At 27.1% G+C, this 24369-nt stretch overlaps 1 protein-coding gene across 3 annotated transcripts; it reads left to right on the forward strand.

Moving 5' to 3' along the window:
• Positions 1–62: 62 nt before the first annotated feature.
• Coq8 (ubiquinone biosynthesis protein COQ8, mitochondrial) lies at positions 63–23143 on the forward strand. Of its 3 annotated transcripts, none has more exons than XM_043047488.3 (13): positions 63–190; positions 3045–3245; positions 3778–4239; positions 5713–5779; positions 8981–9184; positions 9699–9784; positions 10645–10785; positions 15228–15309; positions 18061–18154; positions 18911–19052; positions 19139–19246; positions 21455–21607; positions 22789–23143. In XM_043047488.3, the coding sequence occupies exons 2-13, from the start codon at positions 3057–3059 to the stop codon at positions 23062–23064; spliced, it is 2004 nt and encodes a 667-aa protein (XP_042903422.2). In that variant the 5' UTR covers positions 63–190; positions 3045–3056; the 3' UTR covers positions 23065–23143. The 3 variants fall into 3 exon arrangements, with proteins under 3 accessions (XP_042903422.2, XP_042903421.2, XP_042903420.2); XM_043047487.2 differs by having other exon boundaries at positions 101–239; XM_043047486.3 differs by having other exon boundaries at positions 146–300.
• The last annotated feature ends 1226 nt before the right edge of the window (positions 23144–24369 follow it).

The following is a 24369-nucleotide window of genomic DNA, read 5'->3' on the forward strand; positions in this document are numbered from 1 at the left end:
AGAATGTAAAATTGATTTTTAAAGATCTGAAAATATTTTACTACACTAATACACTTTTAAATAATAGTATAGTTTATATTAGTTGAGAAACAAATCTATTGAATTTAAAACGCATTCTATTTTGAAATGCACTGCAACTTCTACAAAACCAAAGCAGTCTGCTATTTGTTGTGGTTTCATCGTGTGCGCGGTACGGATTGTTTTGTGTTTTTTTACGAAGCATCGCTACGAAGCATTATGTAATCAGTGCTTTTTGTTATTTAAATTACAGAAGGTTAAAACTTATTTACATTGCTGAAGGTTAAAAACACTTTTATTTTAACTCCAAAATTGTTTTTAACATGTTGTATCTTAAAGAAGTTGAAATTATCTTCTATTTTTAAAATAGCCGGTGTTATTTTGTATCTCTAAGCTAGCTATCAATTTAGTTACTATTTGTTTATTGATATTTATGTCAAACTTTTATTAACTAATTAACTATTAATTAATGTTTAATTTTTTAATTCGTTTTCAAATTGCTGGTGTCTTTTTATTCCACTAGATAATATATATCTCTTTTGTTTTGCAAACACCTACAGAATATTGGAAGCATCTTATTTCACATGAAATAAAATTAGAATTAATTGTAAATTAAACAAAGTGAAGAATTAAAGTTTCAAAAATAAAGACTTATACCAGAATTTTGAAAAAACTCTTAGTTTTTATGATATATGTAACAATTATCTATAACATACATCATAAAAGTGTTTTATAAATATAGTTTTTATAATAAGAGTATACAATATTTATTTACGCTGTTTTAATTCAGCTATTCACATAATATGTTCTTTTTTAGTTAAATTGCTTCTATTTAAGAAAAAAATTACAAGATTATTTTTTTAATGCAATAAATATTTTTATATGACATATATTTTATTCACTAACTAGGTTTTAATCTCTATTAATTCTTTCCTTGATCTGCATTAAATTCAAGAGCCATGACACGTTTTAGATTATTAAAAATTTCCATTGTAAATACATATTAAATTTAAAGTTTATGAAAATAAGTTTTTATTTACATAATAAGAGTGCTACCTGTACTATAGTAATAGTATTGAATTAGCCAATAACGATGAATAAATCTTGCGTCATCCCTGCTGCAACATAAAAGGATGCTCTACCACCTTTCCCTTTTATTTCCTTGTTTGTCCTCGTGACTGAAGGTTGACTTCAGTCTGACCTGTCAGCCTTATATATTTAAATAAATGATTTTGTGTAAAATTTATTGAATTATTTACAAGATTGTAATACAGCCTTTTAGAATCTTAGAAATGGAGGATTGTCAGCTAGTGCCTCGATATCAATATTTGTGTATTAGTAGGTGTATATTTGTTGATAAGTGATTCATTTGTACTAATTGACTTGATATAATAAAATTTTACGCAAGTTATCATTTTGATGGATATTATATTTGTATCACGTCTCATAAAAATCTACTAGCCTTGTGTTACAATTCCTAAATAATGTGACTAGGAACTCTCCAAATATTTGTATTATCTAGTGCAGTGTCCCCCCAGCGTCCGCGGATCAAATGGTACCAGGACGCCCATCTCATTGAAACTGAATTTAAATTCCTAGGTCTATGCCCCAAATTAAAAATATCTGTATTCCATTAAAATTTTATTTATTTTAAAATTAAGGGGTCATTTTTGACAACCTATCTGTGTGAAGCGGGGTTTTCTCCAGTAACAGCAACCAAAACAAAGCAGTGGACTAAACTGTAATGAGCCGCGGTAAAACGATCAAACATTGAGAAGTCCACGGTGATAAAAGGGTTGGGGAACACTGATCTAGTGAATAAAACAGCTTTGAACAGATACAATTTTGCAGACATTGAATTTTTTACTATAATAAGCTTAATTCTGCTTAAAAGAGATGTTGTAGATTATTAAACTTACTGGAATGTTCAAGAAGCTTATTTTAAATCGAGGAAATTTATATTATTCAAAATTCCGTAAAGAGGATGCTAAAAATTTTAAACAAGCAGTCAATGATACAGCCAAAAAACTTTTCTGCGTCTGGTTTCAAAATTGCAATTTAATATAAATTTCCCAATTCTTCCATTATCTTCCATAAATTTATTCTCCTTACCTTAAGAAGCTTATTTATTAATCACTTTGTTAATAGAACTCCCATTTCCAAATACGGACTAGAGCAGGGAATACTCAACAAGCATGAACTGAACAATGGCCCTTTACCTTACTGTGCAATGGGACCCACATCCCTGCTTTGTTTTTATTCTGATTAATCAGATTACAATTATTAATTGAAAGTAAAAAATCGTAAGTAAAAGTAATACAATTTTAAAAAATCCCAACAACTAATAATATAAAGGAATATTTTAAAGTATAATATTTTATTGTATTATGCTTGCCGTATAAATTATATTTTAAAGCTAAACTAGTTTGTATCACCAAAATGATAAAATCTCTGTTTCAAGCAGAAATGCCAAGACTGCCTCCTTTCTGACTTTCTCAATTTAGACATAGATGTGAAGAGGAAGGAAATTTTCTCCAGATCCCCATACCCACGGTACTGCTCAACAACTGACCATAAGACTTTCGATTCCACAGATTTTACAAGCACATATATAGCATGTACTCGATGAATCTGAGCTGAGTCGAGAATCGAATCCCGGCCCCTCTAAATCGGAGACTGATTCTCTGACTACTTGGCTACCACAACCCCCAACTTGAGGAAGTCTAGATTGGGACAACATCTTTCAATTTGTGGGATGATGAAAAATTATCTATACATCTTAAGTTATAATTGGCTAATTCTTTTTTTTTTTTGTATATTTATTTATGAAATGGATAATTTATTATTTTATTTTATCCTTAAGGAAAAATATCTATGCATGGTACTCGATGGTATCACAATGCACACTTCGAAAAAGCAATATTTCAAAACTAAGAACATATTTCAATTTTTACTTTATATTGAATTCATTATTTTATTTATATGATAAAAATTATGAAATACTCTGGTTTTTTTCCTCCTTTCAGATTTAATTAGCAATGAAGCCATCGGATTTTACCATTATACGGAATGGCTTAGAAATGATTGGAAAGGCATTTGTTAAACGAAATCAAGCAGAAATAAAATATGCTTGGAGAAATTCATCTCTTAGCAATCTTTCTAACTCAGTGATTAATTTTACAGAAGAGAAACTAAGCTCAGCTGCTGCTCTATCTTCAAATCCGAAAGTATGTAAACAATAATATATTTATATTAATTAAGAAATTCTAACGAATTCTTAATTTTAATAGTTATGTGTGCCAGAGCCGTCTTAATAGCATGCTGGGCCCCATAGAAATGTTTTGGACCCTTATAACAGGTCATACTGCTTAAAATAGAACTAAAGCAACTTCACATACATAAAATAAAGCATTTATATGCATGTGAAGATGTATGTTATGTATGTATGTTATGATGAAATTGTATGATGAATGAAATAAAAATACATAGTCAAATAAACAACATAATGGTTCTTACAGTTATTTATCCTTTTTGCTGGTTCAGAATTTTTATTTTTTTTACTCTACTGAATATCAATTAGCTTCTTAATTTGTGACTTTTCAGAATAATCACTAAAAAATTTAGCAAGGTAAAAACTAAAGAAAAATTAAAGAAAACTTATACTTTTTTATGTGACCGATTTTGTAAAATTACCAACATTTATTTTATGTCTTTGAAATAGTTTTTATGTATTGCTATGATTTATTTCCTTTATTTTAGGCTGTAGTGAATACTGTTAAAGAAACACTTGAGCGAGGTACTATGATCACTGAAGGTATAAAGCAATATGCTACATATTCCTTGAAACAAAATAAGAAAACTCATGAAAGCAATACTCACAATGAATTTGAGATTGATCATCCCATCCTAAAGGAAAATGTATCAGAGATTGAGAATCAAAACATCAATAATTTTGAATCTGTTTCTCCCTATGTCCAAGCAAGTAATTTAGGAAAAGAAAATGTACAAAATTTCAACAAAACACCTGCTCCTACTATTGTACCACAAGCTGAAAATTTAAAAATGTCATCCACTCATTTGCATGAAACTACTAATCCTATGTCAACTTCTGTTTCAAAATCATTTTCTGATTCATCTTCTGCCAAAGTTTCTGAAGAATTTGTGCTACAAAATTTAGTCCAACGAAAACCAAAACTGCCCAAGTCCCGTAAACCTCCAGAGGTATATTTAAATAGTACTTTCATTATTTTAAAATTATAAGTTAGGTTTAAAATTATAACTAGTTAAACAATAAATTTGTTAACAATAACACCTTGAAACCAGCGTAAAATTGTCATACATTTTTTTGTTTTTTTAGAGGCATTAAGTATATCAGAATCAAGTACTATATCACAAATTTTTTTGTTTGAAATTTTATTTGCTATGAAGTCATTTAAAAATTCTATCCTATATATATATAGAGAGAGAGAGCTTTAAATTCAATTTTTTTGCTGATTGTTATTCTTACCTTTTGATCACAAAGTATATAAAAAATTGTCAGATTTCATATTTGACACAATCCAAATTTTAGAGGAAAAATGCTTTTTATTTATTAAATACTATGCTAGATATCAATCCTGTTAATTTTTTATTAACTAGATGGATGTATCCATGATGATAGTGTTCTAATTAAGCTCTGAAGAAAAATAATATTGCACATTAATATTTACTAAACTGTTGTCTTTCTATATTTTTCTTTTGTGATGTACAGTGCTTAAAATTAAAAATGGAATGTCCTAAATACCCTTTGGTCTAATGATTGGATTTTCACATGCCTCAAATATGCTAATTAATTAATTCAGCAGATGTTTTAAGCTACAAAATCAAACGCAAAACAATACTTTTTCTGAATACTCATGCTTTTTTTTGTGGACGCATTTGACTTTCTGACCCTTAATATATTAAGGAGTTGCTGCAATTTAGAAAATATGGTTCTAATAGTTTGGTCAGAATTGCTGCCGAAAGTTTCGATCCCTTAATGTTAATTTTGCTTATTTTTCATATCTCTAGAACTATTAAGGTTAATCAAAAAAAAAAAAAATTTCACACAATTATGAAATTTATTTATCTAAGGTTAATTTTATTAAAAAGATATGTTGTTATATTATTAATTATTATTATTTTTTTTTTTTCATTTTATTTAATAATGATCAAAAAATCTTGTCTTGTAAGGTATACAATGCTCTATATAATTTTAAATAATATATTTGATATTTATCTGGAGACTCTGTATTCCATACATTTTAATGTTTCATTATCTCAATATTACGATAATATATTGGTATATTCCTTACCTCTAATTGTCATATTGTGAAGTAGAATGGTAATTAGCTTCCTGGCTCATACTATTTATGAAGAAATTTACATTATCCATAGATGTAATATTTGAAACTATTGGAAAGTCCAAAGGCTTTGCCTTACCTCATAGTATCAAAGTAGCTGTATATCTTAGAACTACTTTATGCATGCATATTACATTGCTTTCTAATGAAACATAGGATCATGAAATATAGATAATTAAAAAGTTAAAATTTAGCTTACAATATTTAAATAATAATCACTTACTAAGATAAATTACTTCAGTTTACTATAAAACAATATTTAAAATATATTTTATGTGTAATATATTACTAATTCAACAGTGTTCCTTTCTAGTTAAATGAACGGGCTCGAGAAAAAGAAGTTCCTGCTTCCCAAGTTAGACGTGCTATGGTCTTTGGAGGTATCTGAAAATAATTTTTAAGTATTGCTTTTTAAATTTTTTAAGCAAAATTTTAAATAGCAAAACTCAAGATTTTGTTTACTGAAAATAAAGCCTCTGCAGTTTCGATTGCAACAGCATAATTGTGTCAATGTAGTATGCACTGTGCACAGTCCATCTTTACTTCCCAGATAAGTTGGTACCCATTGATCTGAAGCTTGGTGGACTACAGGGAATCAAAACCCATTTCTTCCAATGACAGTTAAGTGCCTTAACCACTGAGCCATTAAGGCTGGATGTCTAGTTTTGTCAAAATAGTAAAACACAAGATATAAATTTTATTACAGTTTCAAAAAATAAATGAATATATAGATATAGGTTTTAACAGTCTTGATTTTTGTTTGAAGGTAAGATCTAAATAGTGAAATAATTTTTTCTAAAATTCATCGTTTTTATATAACAGTTGTTTATTCTTTTGTTCTATTTTTGCATTGTGTTATTTTATGGTTTGCATAAAAGGGCAAACGCTGACTGGAAGTAGCACACTGCAAATGGTGAAACTATTGTTAATACTTTTTTTCTGTAGTTTGTAGTTTATTAAGTTGTGTGATACAAAAAAAACAATAGCTTTTGGGGATTCCTAGTAACTACTTTTATTGTTAGCTTGGTAAAAGAACAAACTTTATAAACTAATTATTTGAATATGATTGGTACAAATTTTTGCAACTGCAATCAGCATAATGAGAATGCCCCTGTGACCGAGTGTTTATTGGAATTATGTCTTACTAAAATTTAAACTAGCCATTGCTAATGATAGCTAATTTATTACTTAGTATATACTTCCAAATGCAAATGTACTTTCATGAATCATTGATGTTATTTCAATCGAACGGAACATATTTTCTCTGTAATTTTTAATGTACTTAGTTTCTTAGACGAAATTAACGAGCATTAAACTCTTACAAAATTGCAAATGTTTGCAAAAATAGTTTCCAAGCAATTATTAAATTAAATATTCACTGTCGAGAAAGACATGAAACTTTAAAGGTAAAAAAGACAAATTCGTAAAAAGTGGTTTAGGCTTAAAAATTGCCTCATGTAAACATGAATAAATATTTCTTAATAATTCCTCATGTTTAAATGGGTCAATTTTTTTCATTCCAAACCATTTTGAACATTGGTGTAAATTAAGTATTCCAGCCAAGTTTGTTTCGTAATATATTTAGTGAAGTAGTGACTAAATTTGGAACGTTTGTAGTCACTACATTTAAAGAAAAAAAGTAGTTGTAGGTGTAGTTACATACATTAATAATAAAATAGTTAAAGTTAGCTGCAAAAATAATGTATTTTTTCTGACCACTGGGTGTAAATCTTTTATATTAAAAATTAAATTTATTGAAGTTATATATTAAATATATTAAAGTTATATAAAGTATATTAAAGTTATATAAAAAAGATTTTGTACAGTGTAGAAATTTGATACCTACATCAAACATTAGACATATTTTTATCCCAGGCCTTGACTAAAAATGCACAGAAATAGTGTTATATTTTAATCATCTTATAATTTACACAAATACATTATTCTAACATTATTCATCAAAGTACTGTTCTTAATTATTATAAAAGCAAGTCCTCTGCATTTTAACATCAGTTTTGTTTTTTATAAACTCTCAATTTATTTAAACTTTTCATTCATAATTCCTGAAATCCCTTAAAAGCTGGACAGATGTGATCTAAAAAAAGGTAATCTCCTATTCTTCATAATCATCTCTTTTCATGCCCAGGGGTGCATTTTATGCCTGCAAACTTGCTCAACCCTGTCAGCTGCAGCCAGTCTTGCTTCCTGTCAGCTGGTCCACCCAATCTCATTCCTCTCTCTTTCCATCATCCTGCACCTCATTAGTTTTTGACCTCCTCTCCGTCGTTTTTCCCTCTGGTGCCTAGTTAAGAGTGACTATAGCAATTCTATCTTTATCCGTATTTAATATATGGTCATTAAACTCTCGTATTGGTACATATAAACTTGGAGTGTGCGAGCCTGGGGATGCACTTTTTTCTCCTTTTTCTGTTCCTGACAAGGTTAAGATGAATGATTAATGCAAAAATAATTACTTTTTATTATTTAACTACTGAAATATTAAAAATTATGACTAGAAAAAGTCAAACTATACAGTTTTTAAATTTTTTTCAATGATATAGAAAAATATTTTAATTAATCTAATAATGTAAAGCCTTTGGAAAGTGCAACCAAATAAAAAATTAGATTTTTTTTTCATATGTTGTATTTTTAAAACTACTATTATATTTTTTATAATTATTATTATTATTTTGTAGTATTTTGTACATGATTTTGCGGTGTAGATTAATACTGATTTATTGATTATTTGCTTATTCCCCTGTACGAAGAACTGATAATCAGCTAGTATATTACATTATTTAAGCACTTATAGCAGAATATTTTATTCAAAACAAAAAAGTTTCTGTCTAACAATTGGAAAATGTTTTTGAAAAATGCTCTGCTCATAGCCCTTGTTAAAAAAATAAATTATTTTATACCTGGAGTTCTACATTAGTAAATCTAAAATTTTCCTTTTTATAATGCTTATATAAAATTTCTCCATAATTTAGCATTATGAAATGAAAAGCACAAAAAAAGTAAAATTTCAAACTTATTTGTTTAACTTATTATATATAATTCTGCTACTGTTTCATTCATTATTATATCTGTTATAACATTTTTTATCTTTTATGACAATCAGTCTAATAGTAAAGATACAATATGAATGAAGCACAAATGAATTAATATTGTTTAGTTTTTTAATAATGTATACCATAAAGTATACCATATATTAATTTGAATCAGTGTAAGTCATAAGAAAACTTCAGGAAAGAAAATTTTATTTAAAACTGATTAAAATTGAAATTTCATGTGACAGAATTTGATCCGTGTGCAATGTAGTAAAGTTTTTCTTTTAGTGGAAGTGAGACACATTTCTATAGGAAATTATTAAAAAAATTTCAGTGTCTTTGACTATCTGGTACAGACAAAAATTTAATATAAATTAATTAATCTGAATTAATTAGTTGTAATGAATTAATATCATTTAATAGTACAATTTTAATCATGAGTGAAAATCATTGTTTATAATTATTTATGCTTATTTATTTCTTTTTGAAATATAACTAATGCTTGAAATACATTTATATCATTATTTATAGGTTTATTTGGTAGAATGGCCTTAGGTGCTGCAGTAGAAAAAACGAAAAAGACATTTGGATTAACAAAAGAACAAGATGCTGGTCCAAGTTCTCTTCTTTCGAAAAATTCTTTTCTTACTGAAGCTAATGCTAATTTAATTGTTGATGCTTTATGTAAAGCTAGAGGAGCAGCATTAAAACTTGGTCAGATGCTCAGCATTCAAGGTGAATAAAGAATTAATATGTAATTAAAGTTTTTTTAAAAAATCAATGTGTTTTTTGTAAAATAATCAAAGAATAATTTAATTATTTTCAGCTAATAAAAGTAAATTTACGTAATTGTAAATAAGGAAAGCATTTTTTTCCTTTTGTTTCAAGAAAATAATATTTTAACGAAACAATATCAAATTGTAGTAATTCTGTGACTCGGAAATATGTATTTTTGAATTAATTAATTGCTATCTTTGATAAAAATAAATTTATCCATAGACAAAAATAAATTATTTATGTTTCTTTTACATTCTTGCATGCAGCATTTTGTTATCACCTTTAAGATTTTACCAATGCTTTTAATTTCATTGCTAAGACCATTGCCATATTTTTAACAAATTTTTATTTTTAGTTTCAATATAAAATCAATTTTTTTATTCTAGTTTTTCATCTAACAATTTCTAGAATGATTAAATTTTAAAAACTAAATTATAATAATTAAACTATAATTATTGTTTACTTTACCTAGATAACTCTATGATAAACCCTCAATTAGCAGCTGTATTTGAAAGAGTTCGACAATCAGCCGATTATATGCCTTCATGGCAAATGGAAGTAAGAAAAATTTAATTGTATTTTAGTGATAGTATGTAAGAATTGTGTTTTTGGTAGAAGGCAATTTAGAGAATAATTACAAGGGACATATTCAATATGTTATAATTAGATAAGTGACATTAATCTAAGTTTTTTATGAGAATTTTAGATAAAGAGGAATAAAAATCAATTATAATACAACAAAATGTTACAAGTTATAACATTAGCAAAAGGACCCTAAAAATGATCAAGGATAGGTGGCGTATTATTTTTTACCTTTTATTTAAATGTTTCATCAAATATATTATAGGCTTTAATTTTTTAAAATTAATGCACCACAATTCGAATGAAATTAAAGAAAAATATTACAAGTAAAGAAACTTTTAAAATTGCGATAACCAAACAGAGCTTGATAAACTGTACTACAAAGCTTCTTCGAACAGAAATAATTTTTTTTCTAATGCACAGCTGGGTTGACATTCGTCTATTCAGGCAGATTTGTTGGCCACTTTTTCAGGGGCACCATATAGGGTGGGCCAACTTTGCTCCCATAGTAAGGACAGATAGTACAGAGAATGAGGAAACCTCCATACCTTGTCCGAATGTTATATGGATGTGAAATATCTTCTGAAGTTTGCTTGTTTACATGATCTCTATAGCGTGTAAAGCAATGAGGGCATTAATTAACATTACCTTTTTTAAAAAAATATTTTTGTTTTCAGAAGTAACATTATCATTGCATCACTGTGAATTATAATTTAAAAAGGTAAAAGTAATGTTTATTATAATGACTGCAGCACTGTAGCTATTTTTTATTATAATGTTCATTTACAACTAATATTTATACAACACCAACTAATGTCGCAATGGTAACTTTCTAGAGAGTATTATATAGAGAGTTTGGTGCAGATTGGAGAGATAAGTTTGCAGAATTTCAATCAAAACCTTTTGCTGCTGCATCTATTGGACAAGTTCATGGTGCAAAACTTTTAGATGGTTCTGATGTTGCTTTAAAAATACAAGTAATATAACAGTCCTCAAACTTTTTGAGCTTTTTTTTTATTGTTTTACTGATGGATTTTATTTTGTCATAAAAGTCTGTTAATAAGTGACATTTTGTGTTTTAAAATTCTTTAGTTGGGCAATTCCATATGTGACGAAATGACATTTTGACTTGAAAAATAACAATTATTTGAAGTTTCCATGCATCTAATTTCAAGTAAACATTGTTTTTTTTTCATGCATATCATTATTTTTGGCATAATGTGATTCATAAACTAAAAAAAAAAGATTTTCTATTTTTTTTTTTTTTTTTTTTTTTAATTTAATGACGGAATGACATTTTGGCAACCAAGCTTTTGGCATGCTGCTTAGAACTGGTAGTTTCTGTGAATTTTGCAGCTATTATTTTTCTGAACTATTTTTTACTTTTAGTATAATGTGTAAGCAATGTAAAATGTGAATTTGGAAAATTAACCTCAGGTTGGCTAACAGTTATTAACATCTATTTGCTGTGACGGAATGACCGTGACAGAATGACAAAAAGTTTAGTGGAAGAAAGACTTCATTTAAAAAATGTTTTATTAATATTTAAATGATAAACAGAATGTAACAGATAAACAGGTTTAATATGTATATAACCGATAAACAGGATTAGTAAAAATTTGAAAATTAGGTTGTCTATTTAAAAAAAATACTAAAACATGTGACGGAATGACACAAAAAAAGTTGCTTTTATTTTATATATTAAACTTAAAATGACTTAAAGACTATGTTTTAAATGTTTAAATTTTGTACTGTATGCATAATTTTATCAAAATATTGCAAAAGAAAGATACATTTCTTTTTTTTATAAGTGTTTTTCAAGAAAACAATTTCACCACAAATATGAACGATTCACTTGTCAGCCATGTGATTACTTTAGAATGCTGCTAGATTCAAAAAACGTAAAATTATCAAAAATGAAACATGAATTAGTAGACTTTGCCTATTTTTGAACATATTTTTAAAATCAAAATATGTGATTCATAAAAAAAAATTTCACTAAAAAGTTGACACTTTCATGGAATTGCCCAGTTGTGTATGCTCCGAAGAAATTAGAAATTTGCATTTTACTACCTTAAGTATTTTTTTAATTGTAGATCTTAATTTTTTTTAAAATTATTTGTGTAGTGCTATGCAAAGTCTTAAACATCTGGCTTAAATTGTCTGTAATTGTGTACAATTTTGTTTTATTTTGTTTTAAAAGAGTCATTTTGAAATATCGTTTTTACATAGTTTAATAGTTACTATTGCATAAAACATTATCTCTAAAACTTTTTGTAGTAAAAAAAAGGAAGCTAGGAAATTTTTTTCTTAAAAATTTAATATAAAAAGAAATTTTCTACAATTTTTTAAATGTCCTTTTAGTTAAACGAATGTTGTTAAGACAAATGATCTCAATAAATGTTGGAAAAGCAAATTGTATGTAATCTCCAAATGGCCCAGACATAAAATGGTGTTTGAGTCAAGGCTTGCCACTGACCATGACTGTCTTCCAAAACATTTGCACTGTGTTTGCTTTAGTTTCAAATCCTATCTACAGTCTCTGTAATTAGAGTGGATCATGTATAATGACCACCTCATCTTCTGATGAGTTTAAACCAAAGTACTCTTGTGAAATCTGGGAGTTTAAATACCACTATGTTCAAATTTGTCATTGAAAATAAAAAAAAGTTTAAAGAGTCTGCTATTTTAATTCTGTTTGTATATACTGCAATTATTACAGAATGCTTATTAAAGAAACTATTTCTCAGTTGAACATAGCATATCTTCTACAGTGTGTGTAAAATAAAAGAAGCTTTACATCTTAATAATTTTTTGTCTAGGATTAGATTATCAAGTACTAAAATGCAATTTGAAGGGTCAAAGAGTAACCTTAAATACAAATAAACATATCAGTTTTTTTTATTATTATTGTTTTTGGGTTTTTGATTTCCAAAATATATAATCTCAAACCAAAATTCGATAGTCTCAACCTGAAGAATATGAACCTAATAATAAGGTCAGAAAAGTTGTCGAAAAATTAGACCCTTTAATGTCAATATCGCTTTTTACATATTTTTCCTTATCGCGAGAACTTTTTAGCAAATTGAAAACTTTTTGCACATACTTATGAAATTTGTTTGTACAAAGAAGATATCAAATGGAAAATAATTTTTACAAATTATTTGTTATTATTTATAATAATCAAGAAAGTTTTAAATTGTTAAGCATATGTATTTTTACATAATTTCTAACCATAAAATTCTAAATGATAAAAAGGAAAATTTGAACAAAATCTGTCAAAGAGTCCTTCAGAAATGAAAATTTAAAAGTACGGCTTTTTTAAATTATGTGACTCAGAAATTTTGAACTAATTTCATTCACATTTTGCTTGTTGTCCTTTAAAATTATGTAAAAATTTACATACCTTACAATTTTAGAAATTTATTGATAATATTAAAAAAATAATAATGAATATTTATTAAAAATTGTTTGTTTAATAGAGTGACAGAATTGTGGATAAACCAGTTTAATAATTTTTGCAGAAAAGCTTTTTCTTGCTCAAAGAAATAAGATAGAGTACACAAGAAGTGAGCAGTACAGTACACATTAAAAGGCTTAAAGTTTAGACCACTCTCCTGCTTAAACTATTGTGCCTATATTTTCAAGAATTACGGTACCCTCACCCCACCCCATATTTTGAGAGCCAAAAATCCAAAATATGTCAAAATAAATAGATAAAAACATGTTTATTAAGAGAAAGTGCGTTTTTGTGTTTGATTTCATGCCTTAAAATATTATCTGTACTAATTAAATAAGCTGAATTAAAGGACATAAGCTGAATTCAAACCGTTTTGATAAGATATTTATCTGTGAGAAAATCTAAAGTTATTAAAGTGTTCTAAAAGTTATTAAAGTGTTCTATTTTATGTTTGACTTGTACACTCTTTTTCAAAATTCGTTAAAGTATTTTGGCATATTTTGAATAGTTAAAATTTCATTTTTACTTCCTGCTACATTTTTGACACTGATAATTTTTTTTTTAAATATTAAAAATATTCTGTGAAATTTATTTGAGAAATTTGCGATGATTTATTATTCTTTCACTTCTAATCTAACATGCAATCTATCACAATGTAATGCTGCCTTTTTATCCTACATTAAAATTCTATTAACTTATATTAATTTGCTTTGTAAGATTTTCTATTACCATTGCCTTTTAAATTGTTTAAAATGTTAAATGTCATTTATAAATTGTATTTAAAATATATGGTTTAACATTCATTCCCTTTTACTCTGAAATTTTTTTATCCTAGTTTGTATGATATATCATACTTTTCACTATCTAACTAGTTATCTAAATTTGTATAAAAAGTTAGTTGCTGTATTTCTACTTTAAATAATCTAGAAAAAAACAATTTGTTATCTAAGAAAAGAATAAGGTTCTATCCTGGGATCGGCAGCTAAAATTGAGATAAACACTTTAAAGATTTATTATGTACAGTAAGTAATGCTAAATGAAAGATATTTGTTTTGTTCTTCAGGGTTCTGAATTTATTTATAAACTTATAGTCAAATAATTTAGTTATTTTTAAAATTGCATTTGACTGTGTGGCATTACTACTGAATTTACTATACTTGTAGTAAACCTAACCTTTAAGCATTGTTTATACTGCAAGATGTCATATGAAGTCGCCTGTTGTGCAGCCAAAAGGATGTTTTGGAAGTATACCCCCTCACACACACACCTGTATTAATTAAATCAGTTTTCAATCAATCAGGAGAAAGATTTAATTTATAGAGAGCTATTTTGTGGTAAAAGTAAACAATAAAGCATGAAAATAAAAGAAACCCAATCGTTTTCTTAAATGAATCTTACAATATTAAGAAAAAAAAAGAATTGTAAATATTTTAAGAGGTTTTTATTTTACTCTTAATCTATCAAACCCAAGTGACTGTAGTAAATCTTCAATAACAGAATGTATGATATTTATTGAAAAGCGTACGATTTTTTTAATTATCCGAAAATACAAAGACTTAAGAAAAGTAGAATTTCAGAATATTTTGAATTAGTAGACTTAAGAAAAGTAATGATTTGCAGATTATTTTTTTGAATAAAACTTAACTTTTATAATTTAAAACTTTATTATAAGCTATCTTTTGCCTGTTTGAAATTTGTCTTTTGCCTGCCTTTTCAGTATCAATAATAAATACTACTGAATCATCCACACTTTTATTCTTTTTATATTTTATGATTATGCTATGGGCAATAAATGTAACATATGTTTCTTCATAAAAATTTACTGAATAACCTTTAAAAAGTTTAGTTTCCATTATTATATACATATTATTTATTAAAAAAAACTATGTGTCATAAAAATTTTTCTTTTATACATTTGAAAAGTTTTTCTTCGTGTATAAAATATTTTGTTTTTTACAGTATCCAGGTGTTGCAGAAGGTATTGAAAGTGACATTAGGAGCTTAATGGGCATTGTTAAATTAACAAATATGCTTCCCAAAGGTGAGTTGTATTTGTTTGTTTATGAGAATGTTTTTTTTAGCTTAAAAATTTTAACTAGTTTTTGTTTTTGTTACAGCCTTAGAAATAGTTTTTTTTTAAACATTTATTTATAAGAAAATCTGAGTTCTATTGTGAAATATTGACAATTCATTATTAGTTTAGACATTTATTTTAAGAAAAATGTATCGAGCCCCATTTTTATTCAGGTTAAAAGCTATTTTTCCCTATAATTTCTCTGTACATTTCTGTTAAAGCTCTAGCAAAAATGAACAAATTGTATATTGTTGGAGAGTTCTTAAATTAGTACATAGCGTGAAATGCATTTCATGAAAATGGACACCTCAAATTACATGTTTAGAAAAATGGAAATAGCAATAAACTCTGTTTTTCAACCTTATTTTAAAATTAATTTTTTTCCTATTTTAAAGAATAAATTTATAAATCCAAATAAATATCATTTTCATAAATCGCTTGGTACATTTTATTTAATTAGTCTTTTTTTTAAAGATTTTAAAAGTCAACAGTTGTTTTTACAAAGTTGCCATACTGGGTGTTAAAATTTATAAAACTGTTCGTAAATTTATGTTGTTGAAAATCAGAGTTTAAAAAATTACTTTGTCTTTTAGAATTCTGTTTACAAAGGCATTGCCTGAAAAGTTTCATTTGTAATATACCTAAGCACCCTGATTTCTAGGTCTGGGACTTTGCCTCATAATGATTGTAATGCTTAGTGTTTAAATAAGTGGGAAACAGTAAACATACAGTTTCCCATTTATTGTTAAACGTAGTTTGATTACTGACATGGTGCATTTTTGCTATGTCCATTTTTGTAAACGTGCATTTTAAGCTGTCCCCATTTTTGTAAGCACGAATTATGAGATTTGCCCATTTTGGTAAACATGCATTTTGAGCTTTGTCCATTTTTGTAAACACGCAACTATGTCCATTTATCTAAGCATGCATTTTGAGCTTTATTCATTTCCGTAAATATGTATTTGTCCATTTTTGTCAACACGCATTTTGAGTTATGTTCAGGTTTAAAAACTCCTAATTGCATGCTAGAATATATTAGAACATGCACTAACTTATTTTTTGCCTTCAGATTTTCAGAAAAAAATTTTTTTTTACTAAATTTCATATTGTACAATGCACAAAAAAGGTATCACCATGAGCGATATTTGTTTTAATGATAGATTTTTCTCAAACTAAGTGCCAATTGAACCTCAGACATGCTTGTAATTAGTGCATATGATATTAAAAGTTATAAAATCAGACACAAAAATACCTTTTCTCTGAATCCCTTTCTCAAAAATACCTTTCTACCTATTCTCTGAATAAGTATACCTTTTTTTACTAGAGATTTGGACTTTCGACCATCAAAATCTGGGGGGGGGGGGATAGATATCATAATCTTGAAAAAATTATCCTAATTATTTTGTCTTTGGAAGTTTTTAATAGAATTTAAAAAATTTTTACATGCAATTACGAAATTTGTTTATCTAAAGATAATTCAATGTAAAAAATAATTTTTAATTACTTCATTTAATAATGTTCGAAAAATTTTATATTAAAAGGTATACAAATTTTTACACCATTTGAAACTATGAGATTTTTAAATGACCGAATAAAAAATTTGAACAAAATCAGTGGTATAGTTCTTGAGAAAAGAATGTTTAAAAATTGGGCTTTTTTGAAATTTTATTACTTAGAACTATTCATTCAATTTTGATTAAATTTGGAATTTTATTATTTAAAATTATAAAGCGTAAAATTCTTTGACGTTACATTTCAAAAAATTTTCTGCCACTATTAAATAAAATTATAAATATTTTTTTAAAATTATTTTTGATATAGATAAATATACATGCAAAATATTTTGATTCCCTTAAAAAATTCCTTAGTTGTCACAAAAACTGTATGTTTATGGAGAGTAGATGCGTCTTTCTGTTTTATTTTGTAACTTAAAGTATGGTTTGCACTAATTAATTTGCCTATTTGAAGCCATCGCTTTCAACCATTAATAATGGAGCATAGTATGTGGAGATCCTCTAATTAGGACAAAAGTTGTTAAGGTTAATGTCTTTTTTAATTTTCTTGCTCTGTGAACATTATGATTTTCATTTGTAAGTAATAATCCTAATATCTGTTTTTAAAGGAATTAGTGATAAGTTGTAAGAGTGTTTTTTTAAGAATTTAAGGTGTATGGTTTCATGCTTGACCTTAGAATTACTAACCAAGCAATAAAGAATTTAATTGGATTTGAGAAAGATATGTTAGTGTTAATTTTAACAAAAATTTTACGATTCACAACTAAAGGATTTTTTTTTTCCTTTATACTTTTCATTTATGACTAAAAATTAAAAATTAAATTAAAGTTAAATTGAAGTTTTTTACATTTTATTATTTCCATAACTTTTTAGTCATAGTAATTATTTATCTTAGTAAAATTATTGCTGTTCTTTTAGGGTTTCTTGTATCCCTTTATTCTGTTTAATTTTTTAAAGAAATATAACTTATTTGAAGGATTTTACATTATTTAATATTAACCCTATGTATACCACTGGTACAACAGATAGGCGAGAATAACAGCTGTTGTTATGTTAAGTGTTATGACTAAAAAGTTAATACAAATTTCCTAATTGGGACACCATTTATAGGTACTTACTATTTAATAAGCTTATTAGAATTAATAAATGCATTATTTTGTCATTTTTCTTTAACTACTTAGCTAATTAAATATTTTAATTTTAGGTGTGTACTTAGATAATGTAATGGCTGTTGCCAAAAGGGAACTTAGAAAAGAAGTAGATTATTTAAATGAAGCCAAAGCTGGAACGAAATTCAAGTGAATAGTTATATTGTATTGCTTTATTTTCTTATTATTTAACAATCAATCATTTTGTTTAAGTGATTCAGATTCTTTTAAAACATATATGCATTGTTTATTGTAATGTCCACTCTTAATTTTCATTTCTAGAATCTTTGTCAAAACGGGATTAGAGAAAGTATTTAAGTAGGGGTTAAAAATTAATATTTATGCAAGGTAAGTGAAAAGAATCTTAAACACTCAGGAATTATCACTAAGAAAGGCCGGACTGACAACATCAAAATTATGTAGTTTGATTGCAGGAAACTAGGGGATGTTTCTAATAGTTGCCTTTTAATTCTTACACTAGTCAAACAGGTTTTAATGTTTTTATTCTAATCTTTTTTAGTAGTGATTTGTCAGATTTTTTTTTTCCTTACTTTGAGACTCCTAATTAGTAGACAATTTTTACTTGAATTTTGTCAAGGAATTTAAAAACATGTATTAAAGTTTACCATTAGGGAAAACACTCAATACATAATTTATGTATTAAAATTAAAAATAAGAAAAAAATTTTGGTTCAATATTTTTAGATTGATTTATCAAATCAGTTGAAAATTTATCTGTTGTAACACAATTTGCAATGAAGATTGTTGAAATAAAATGTTTGTGTTTAATTCAAGCAGTTAATTTTTAAACTACTCAGTCCTACACAAGAAATTGAAAAGTCTGATTTTAATAACTTATGTTGAGAAATATATTATCAGCAATACTTAAAACATATCATTATTTTAGGGAACTTCTGAAGGATTACCCTGAATATTATGTTCCTCATGTTTATGATAATTTCTGCACAAGTAACGTTCTCACAACAGAGTTAGTGTATGGTAATCCTATTGATCAAATACAAAATAATGACCAAGATTTGAGAAATAAAGTAATTGCATTGATTTATTTTTTCCACTTTTTTAAGTTTTAAGAAACGATAATATGGTTTGCTTTATATTCGTTTTATGATTTTAGGTTTGTGAAAGGCTTTTGAGGCTATGTCTTAAGGAAATATTCATCTTTGAATTCATGCAGACAGATCCTAACTGGTCCAATTTTTTGTATAATGATGACACAGATCAGGTAATTACTTTTTAAAAAAAAAAAATATGCATGCTATAAGTGACTGTTAGCCCATGAGTGATATATTTTGAAGCAAAAACTTTTGGGTCCATAGCTGAATGCACTAACCACCTTAGAAAAGTGTGTACACTCCAGAATAGGGGGGATTGAAGTTTTATTTAGTTGTCAGTGCCCACTCCCTATCCAGTAATTATATATGTTACGGCCAAAGCCCGAATTCGGCCACTTTGCGAATTGGCCGGCCAAATCGCGCAATGGCTAAGAACGCAGTAAATTGGCAGGCCAATGTCCGATCTTTTCTTGATTTTGGGAATTGGCCAGTCAGATCGCGAAATGGCATGGGAGGATCAGCCAAAGTTGAAAGAAAAAATCATTGGCATGTATTATTGGCCCTGTATAACCATAACTTCATTCTTTAAAAATTAAATTAAATTAAATTTTAATTTAAAAACTTGTGTATTTTTTTATATTTTTAAATTAAAAAAGAAAACAAAAGAGGCAATATTAGCAAATTAACTTTTTAATAAAAACGAATATTAAAAAATTGTGGTCCCACCCTACCACCACATATGCTAAAAAACATTTTTTTTCTGTAAAGTAAAAGTTATTAGAAATACAAAAGATATTAAAAAAGTAGTAAAATGGTCAACATAAAAAATTTACCTCTTTTCCTTTAATTAAAAAATGAATTATAAATCATTCCGGCATTCTTGAATGAGCACATCGCGTTTTGGCCGGAACTTTGTGGTCACTTCGCGAAATGGCCGGCCAAAGTAGAATATTCACTGATCGTTTCAATTACATCGCACTTTGGCCGAGAGGTATGGCCAAAGTGCAAAATGGTCGGGCTTTGGCCGTAACATATACATATAGAAGCATTACTTAGAAAAGTGTGTACACTCCAGAATAGGGTGGATTGAAAAGCTTTATTTAGTTGTCAGTGCACACTCCCTATGCAGCAATTACATACATATGGAAGCATTACATAGGGAAAGTCTGACTCATCAGCTATGAGCATTACATATGGTTGAGGAGGGGCATGGTCCTAAATGATTTTACCTTCAAATGCAGTTCAGGCCTTGGTGCTAATCGGGGGAGGGGGGGTCAGGTGAATTGTTTGGCGATATTGAAATTTGTTTCTTGAGTAAGAAACAAACTGTGGTGTTTGGCATAAAATGCTGCCATTTGTTAATGAGTGTCGACTCACATATTTATTGTCAGAGATCAGGAATGTGAAGAAGTGGGTAAGTGATGTTTTTTCTCCGATGTTTAGAATTTTTTTTCTCCAAAAATCACACTTAACATTATTTATATAGATCTAAAACATATACCTTTCAGGCAGAATGAAAATATACAAGTTTATCATTTTAAGTGTTCATTATCTTTCTAAATGTTCTAACTTCTAACATTTGTATGCAAAAATATTAAGTCCATTTTTAAAAGAATGGAACAATATATTATAACTCAGATTTAGATTTTTCTTTAAAATATCTGAGAAAAAATCCTGAATTTTGTCCATTATTATTTTTTTAAATTGCTAGCTAGTATGATGATAAAATATTTTTATCTAACTGCTACTAATATTTCATATCTGTTTTTGAAAAATATATATATATTTAATATTTTTCTTAAATTGTTCTTTGAATAAAACTTAATGTTCTTAGAAATCTCTTGTATTTGACATTTATAGCAATATATTCCTAAGTTCCACTTAAAGTCATAGGAATGCTTCTAACACAAGACATTTAAATGCTTTTAAAGCAAAACATACAAATGTTTGCTTTAAGGGATTTACCTTCTTCAAATTTCATGATCCTGAAGCACTTCAGCAATTTTGTTTCCTATTTATATTTGAAATCATACTTATTTATAAATAGGTTTGATTTTATTACATTACATTTTGTACACAGGTATAGTTTCTTCTAGTTCTTTTCCGCTAAATTCTATGTTTAATCATAAAAGCATTTTTCGTTTTTTTTAAAAAAATTAACTGTTTACTACCTACAGTAACCAGATCAATACATACTAATAACTCATAAATTCTATAAACTGTATAGTTTCTTTAATATTGCAATTTTTATATATTATAAACAAAACAAACTAGTATTTCCTCTAAAAAATTATATTGTAATAAGTTTTTTATAAAAATTCGAATGATTCAGTTTTTAGTAAATAAAAAAAGGAATCTTTTATAATTTTTGTTAACAGATAATTCTATTAGATTTTGGAGCTAGCAATAGTTATTCATCTCAATTTGTGGACACTTACATGAAAGTCATCAAAGCTGCTGCTGATCAAGACAGGGGTAGAGTATTGCAATTTTCTCAAGAATTAGGATTTCTAACTGGATATGAAACAAAGGTAAATTTTTGATGTGTATTTTTTACTAATTCCATTAAGTAAATTAGAGCCACATCTATATTGCAAAATGTTATTTTTAACCTTTATATGGTTATTCTCTAAATTGACGAGTAAAACATTAGTGTGAATAACGTCAGAAAACTTAAGTCAAAAATCTGACATTTTTACAAATTTTTGCTGTTGAAGTAACACAAATTATCACTCAAAATTTTTATCATCTAATTAGAGAAATGGCTAGTTTATCCTCATTTTAATAAATAAAAAAAACGTCAATCATCTGTTAAAAAACAAAAGTAAGATGGGTTTTGTAGATTTTATCTTTTTCAAATTAAGGACTTTATAAAATATTTTTTTAATTTTTTGTATTTACATAGCACATCTTGTTGCAACATAGCTATGAACTTAAAATGTTTTCAGGAAACTTTATTCTATTTTTAGAGAAGTAACAGTTTTTTTTTTTTTTTTTTTCCAATTGCATGTGAAATTATTTAAAAATGTCCAGGTATATGAGAACATGACCTTCAGATGTATTACAAAGATGCTTTCTATCTCTTACAATTCATATTTTTTAAAACTTTGAAGATGCTTATTTCCCATTGAGTGTTAAGTATTTCGACACTTAATGAAATAGGGTGCTTCAGGTTGTATGGCGCTTCTTTATTGTATAGCAATAATCCTATGTTTGTTTCTGCAACATTATATTTGCTTTTTCATGTTTTAACTATATGATTCAGTATACTTTCGATATCTCGAACTTCGATACCTTGTTACGTCAAAAAAATATTTTTTATCTTGGCATGTAAATTTGAATTCCTATGTCAAAGGGTTTCTTCTCAAAACCTTTTGAATTTTTTCAGAAAAATCACAGTGTAAGTTTATTGTAAACCAATTTATTTTCTATTTAATGCGCAATTATTTTTGAGTTACTTTTAAACATAAAATTATCATTTTTGTATTTAACTTACTGTCAACTATCATTGCATACATATTTAATAGTAGTTATTCTTATGTTTCTTGACTCTACTTTTTAGAATATATTTCTATACTTTTTAAAACATATTTAGTTCTGAACTTGTTACCTCCAAAAATCGCTATCTCGAATTTTTTTTAGCCTCCCTTCAAATTTGAGATATCAAGAGTATACTGTATTATTGTTTTTAACAAATGCCTTTTGTTTGAAGGTAATGGAAGAGGCTCACGTTGATGCTGTCATGATACTGGGAGAAGCGTTTGCTTGTCACAAAGAATTTGATTTTAAACAACAAAATATGACCGAAAGAATACATCATTTAGTACCAATCATGTTGGAACATAGACTCACTCCCCCACCTGACGAGTCTTATTCTCTTCATCGAAAAATGTCAGGAATCTTTCTGCTATGCACCAAACTTGGTGCAAAAATAAATTGTGGACTGTTATTTGATGATGTGTACAAAGAGTATCTCTCTAAAAAATAAGCCAGCCAAATTCACTTATTGTAAATAGTTTGTAGAAAGCAGTTTAGTTTCATGTGAATAAAATGTTTAGTTTTAAAAATTATTTTAATTTCTATTTCCTCAGTTCAAGATCTACAGTTAAAATTCATTGTATCAGAATATGCATCAAAATTTACACTTCTGTTGGTCTTAAAATCAATCTTATTGTATCTAGATTTATATAAATATTAAAATAAAAATTTTATAAATTACCTTTTTAAGTAGACTAAAAAAAAAAAGACAAAATTGTGTTTTTGCAAGGCTAAAAATGAGAAACTAAGGACACATCACTTTATAAAGACTTCAGTGGAGGATTTTCAGTAGTGAGAGGTTTATTACAAAAGTGAGGTGTCCATAGTTTTTGTCTCATAAAACAAGTTTATTTTTTATGTTTATTATTTATTATTTCCTACATTTAGTTATTTGTTCAGGATAAGTTTCAGAATTTTCAATTAGCAATAAAATTATGAAATATTTTGTTTGCACCAGTTGGGAAATAGTAAACTACAGAGACAGCTGCTAATGGTGAGCATAGTTTATTCATTTGATAAGCTTATAATCTTTTTTTTTCCTAGATAGTGGGATGAAAATTATATTTTATTGCCAAAGTAGTGCTAGGATAAGGGTTTTGCTAACTTTAATGTCAAATTTCATAATCTTGTCATTTAAAACCTAATCCAGAAAATAAAATATTTCTTGGGCGAAGCTTTGGAGTAAACTCATCTTCTTGAAAAACTTATTCAGTAATGATATTGTGTTACATTAAGAAAGCTACAAAAACCTTAATGGTCAGCCGGAAAGTTTGAGACCTCTAACCCAACTGGTTGTATATTGAACTTATTGAATAATTAAGCCAACCAGTAAGAAACATACTTTCTTGTAAAAATGTAATTTAACTCAGTGAGAGAAAGGCTTGAGAAAGTAAGGTTTGACCATAGTATAAAACACTTATTCTGTTACACATTATAAAATGATTTTAGCATTAAAAAATAGCATGCTGTAGATTATTTTATCTGTACTCTATTATAGTTTTTTTTTAACTGTTTTGAAAATTCATCAAAATTTGCAGGTGCAGTATAACGTTGAGCATGTAACATTTCTTTATTTTAAAATATTTTACCAATGAATTAAAATGAGAAACATTAAAACATTTTTGGAAACAGTCATATAAACTGTAATAGCTTTGCTTAAGAATGATTATAATTAGTTTATAACATCTGTAAGTGTTTAATCATGGTGTGTAGTTTTTGTTTCACTTCTCTTTAATTAGCTACACTTTTCATATTT

This window comes from Parasteatoda tepidariorum, chromosome 2, assembly GCF_982258835.1.
Source record: "Parasteatoda tepidariorum strain Cologne lab strain chromosome 2, Ptep-v5.0, whole genome shotgun sequence".
Taxonomy (NCBI): Eukaryota; Metazoa; Arthropoda; class Arachnida; order Araneae; family Theridiidae; genus Parasteatoda; species Parasteatoda tepidariorum.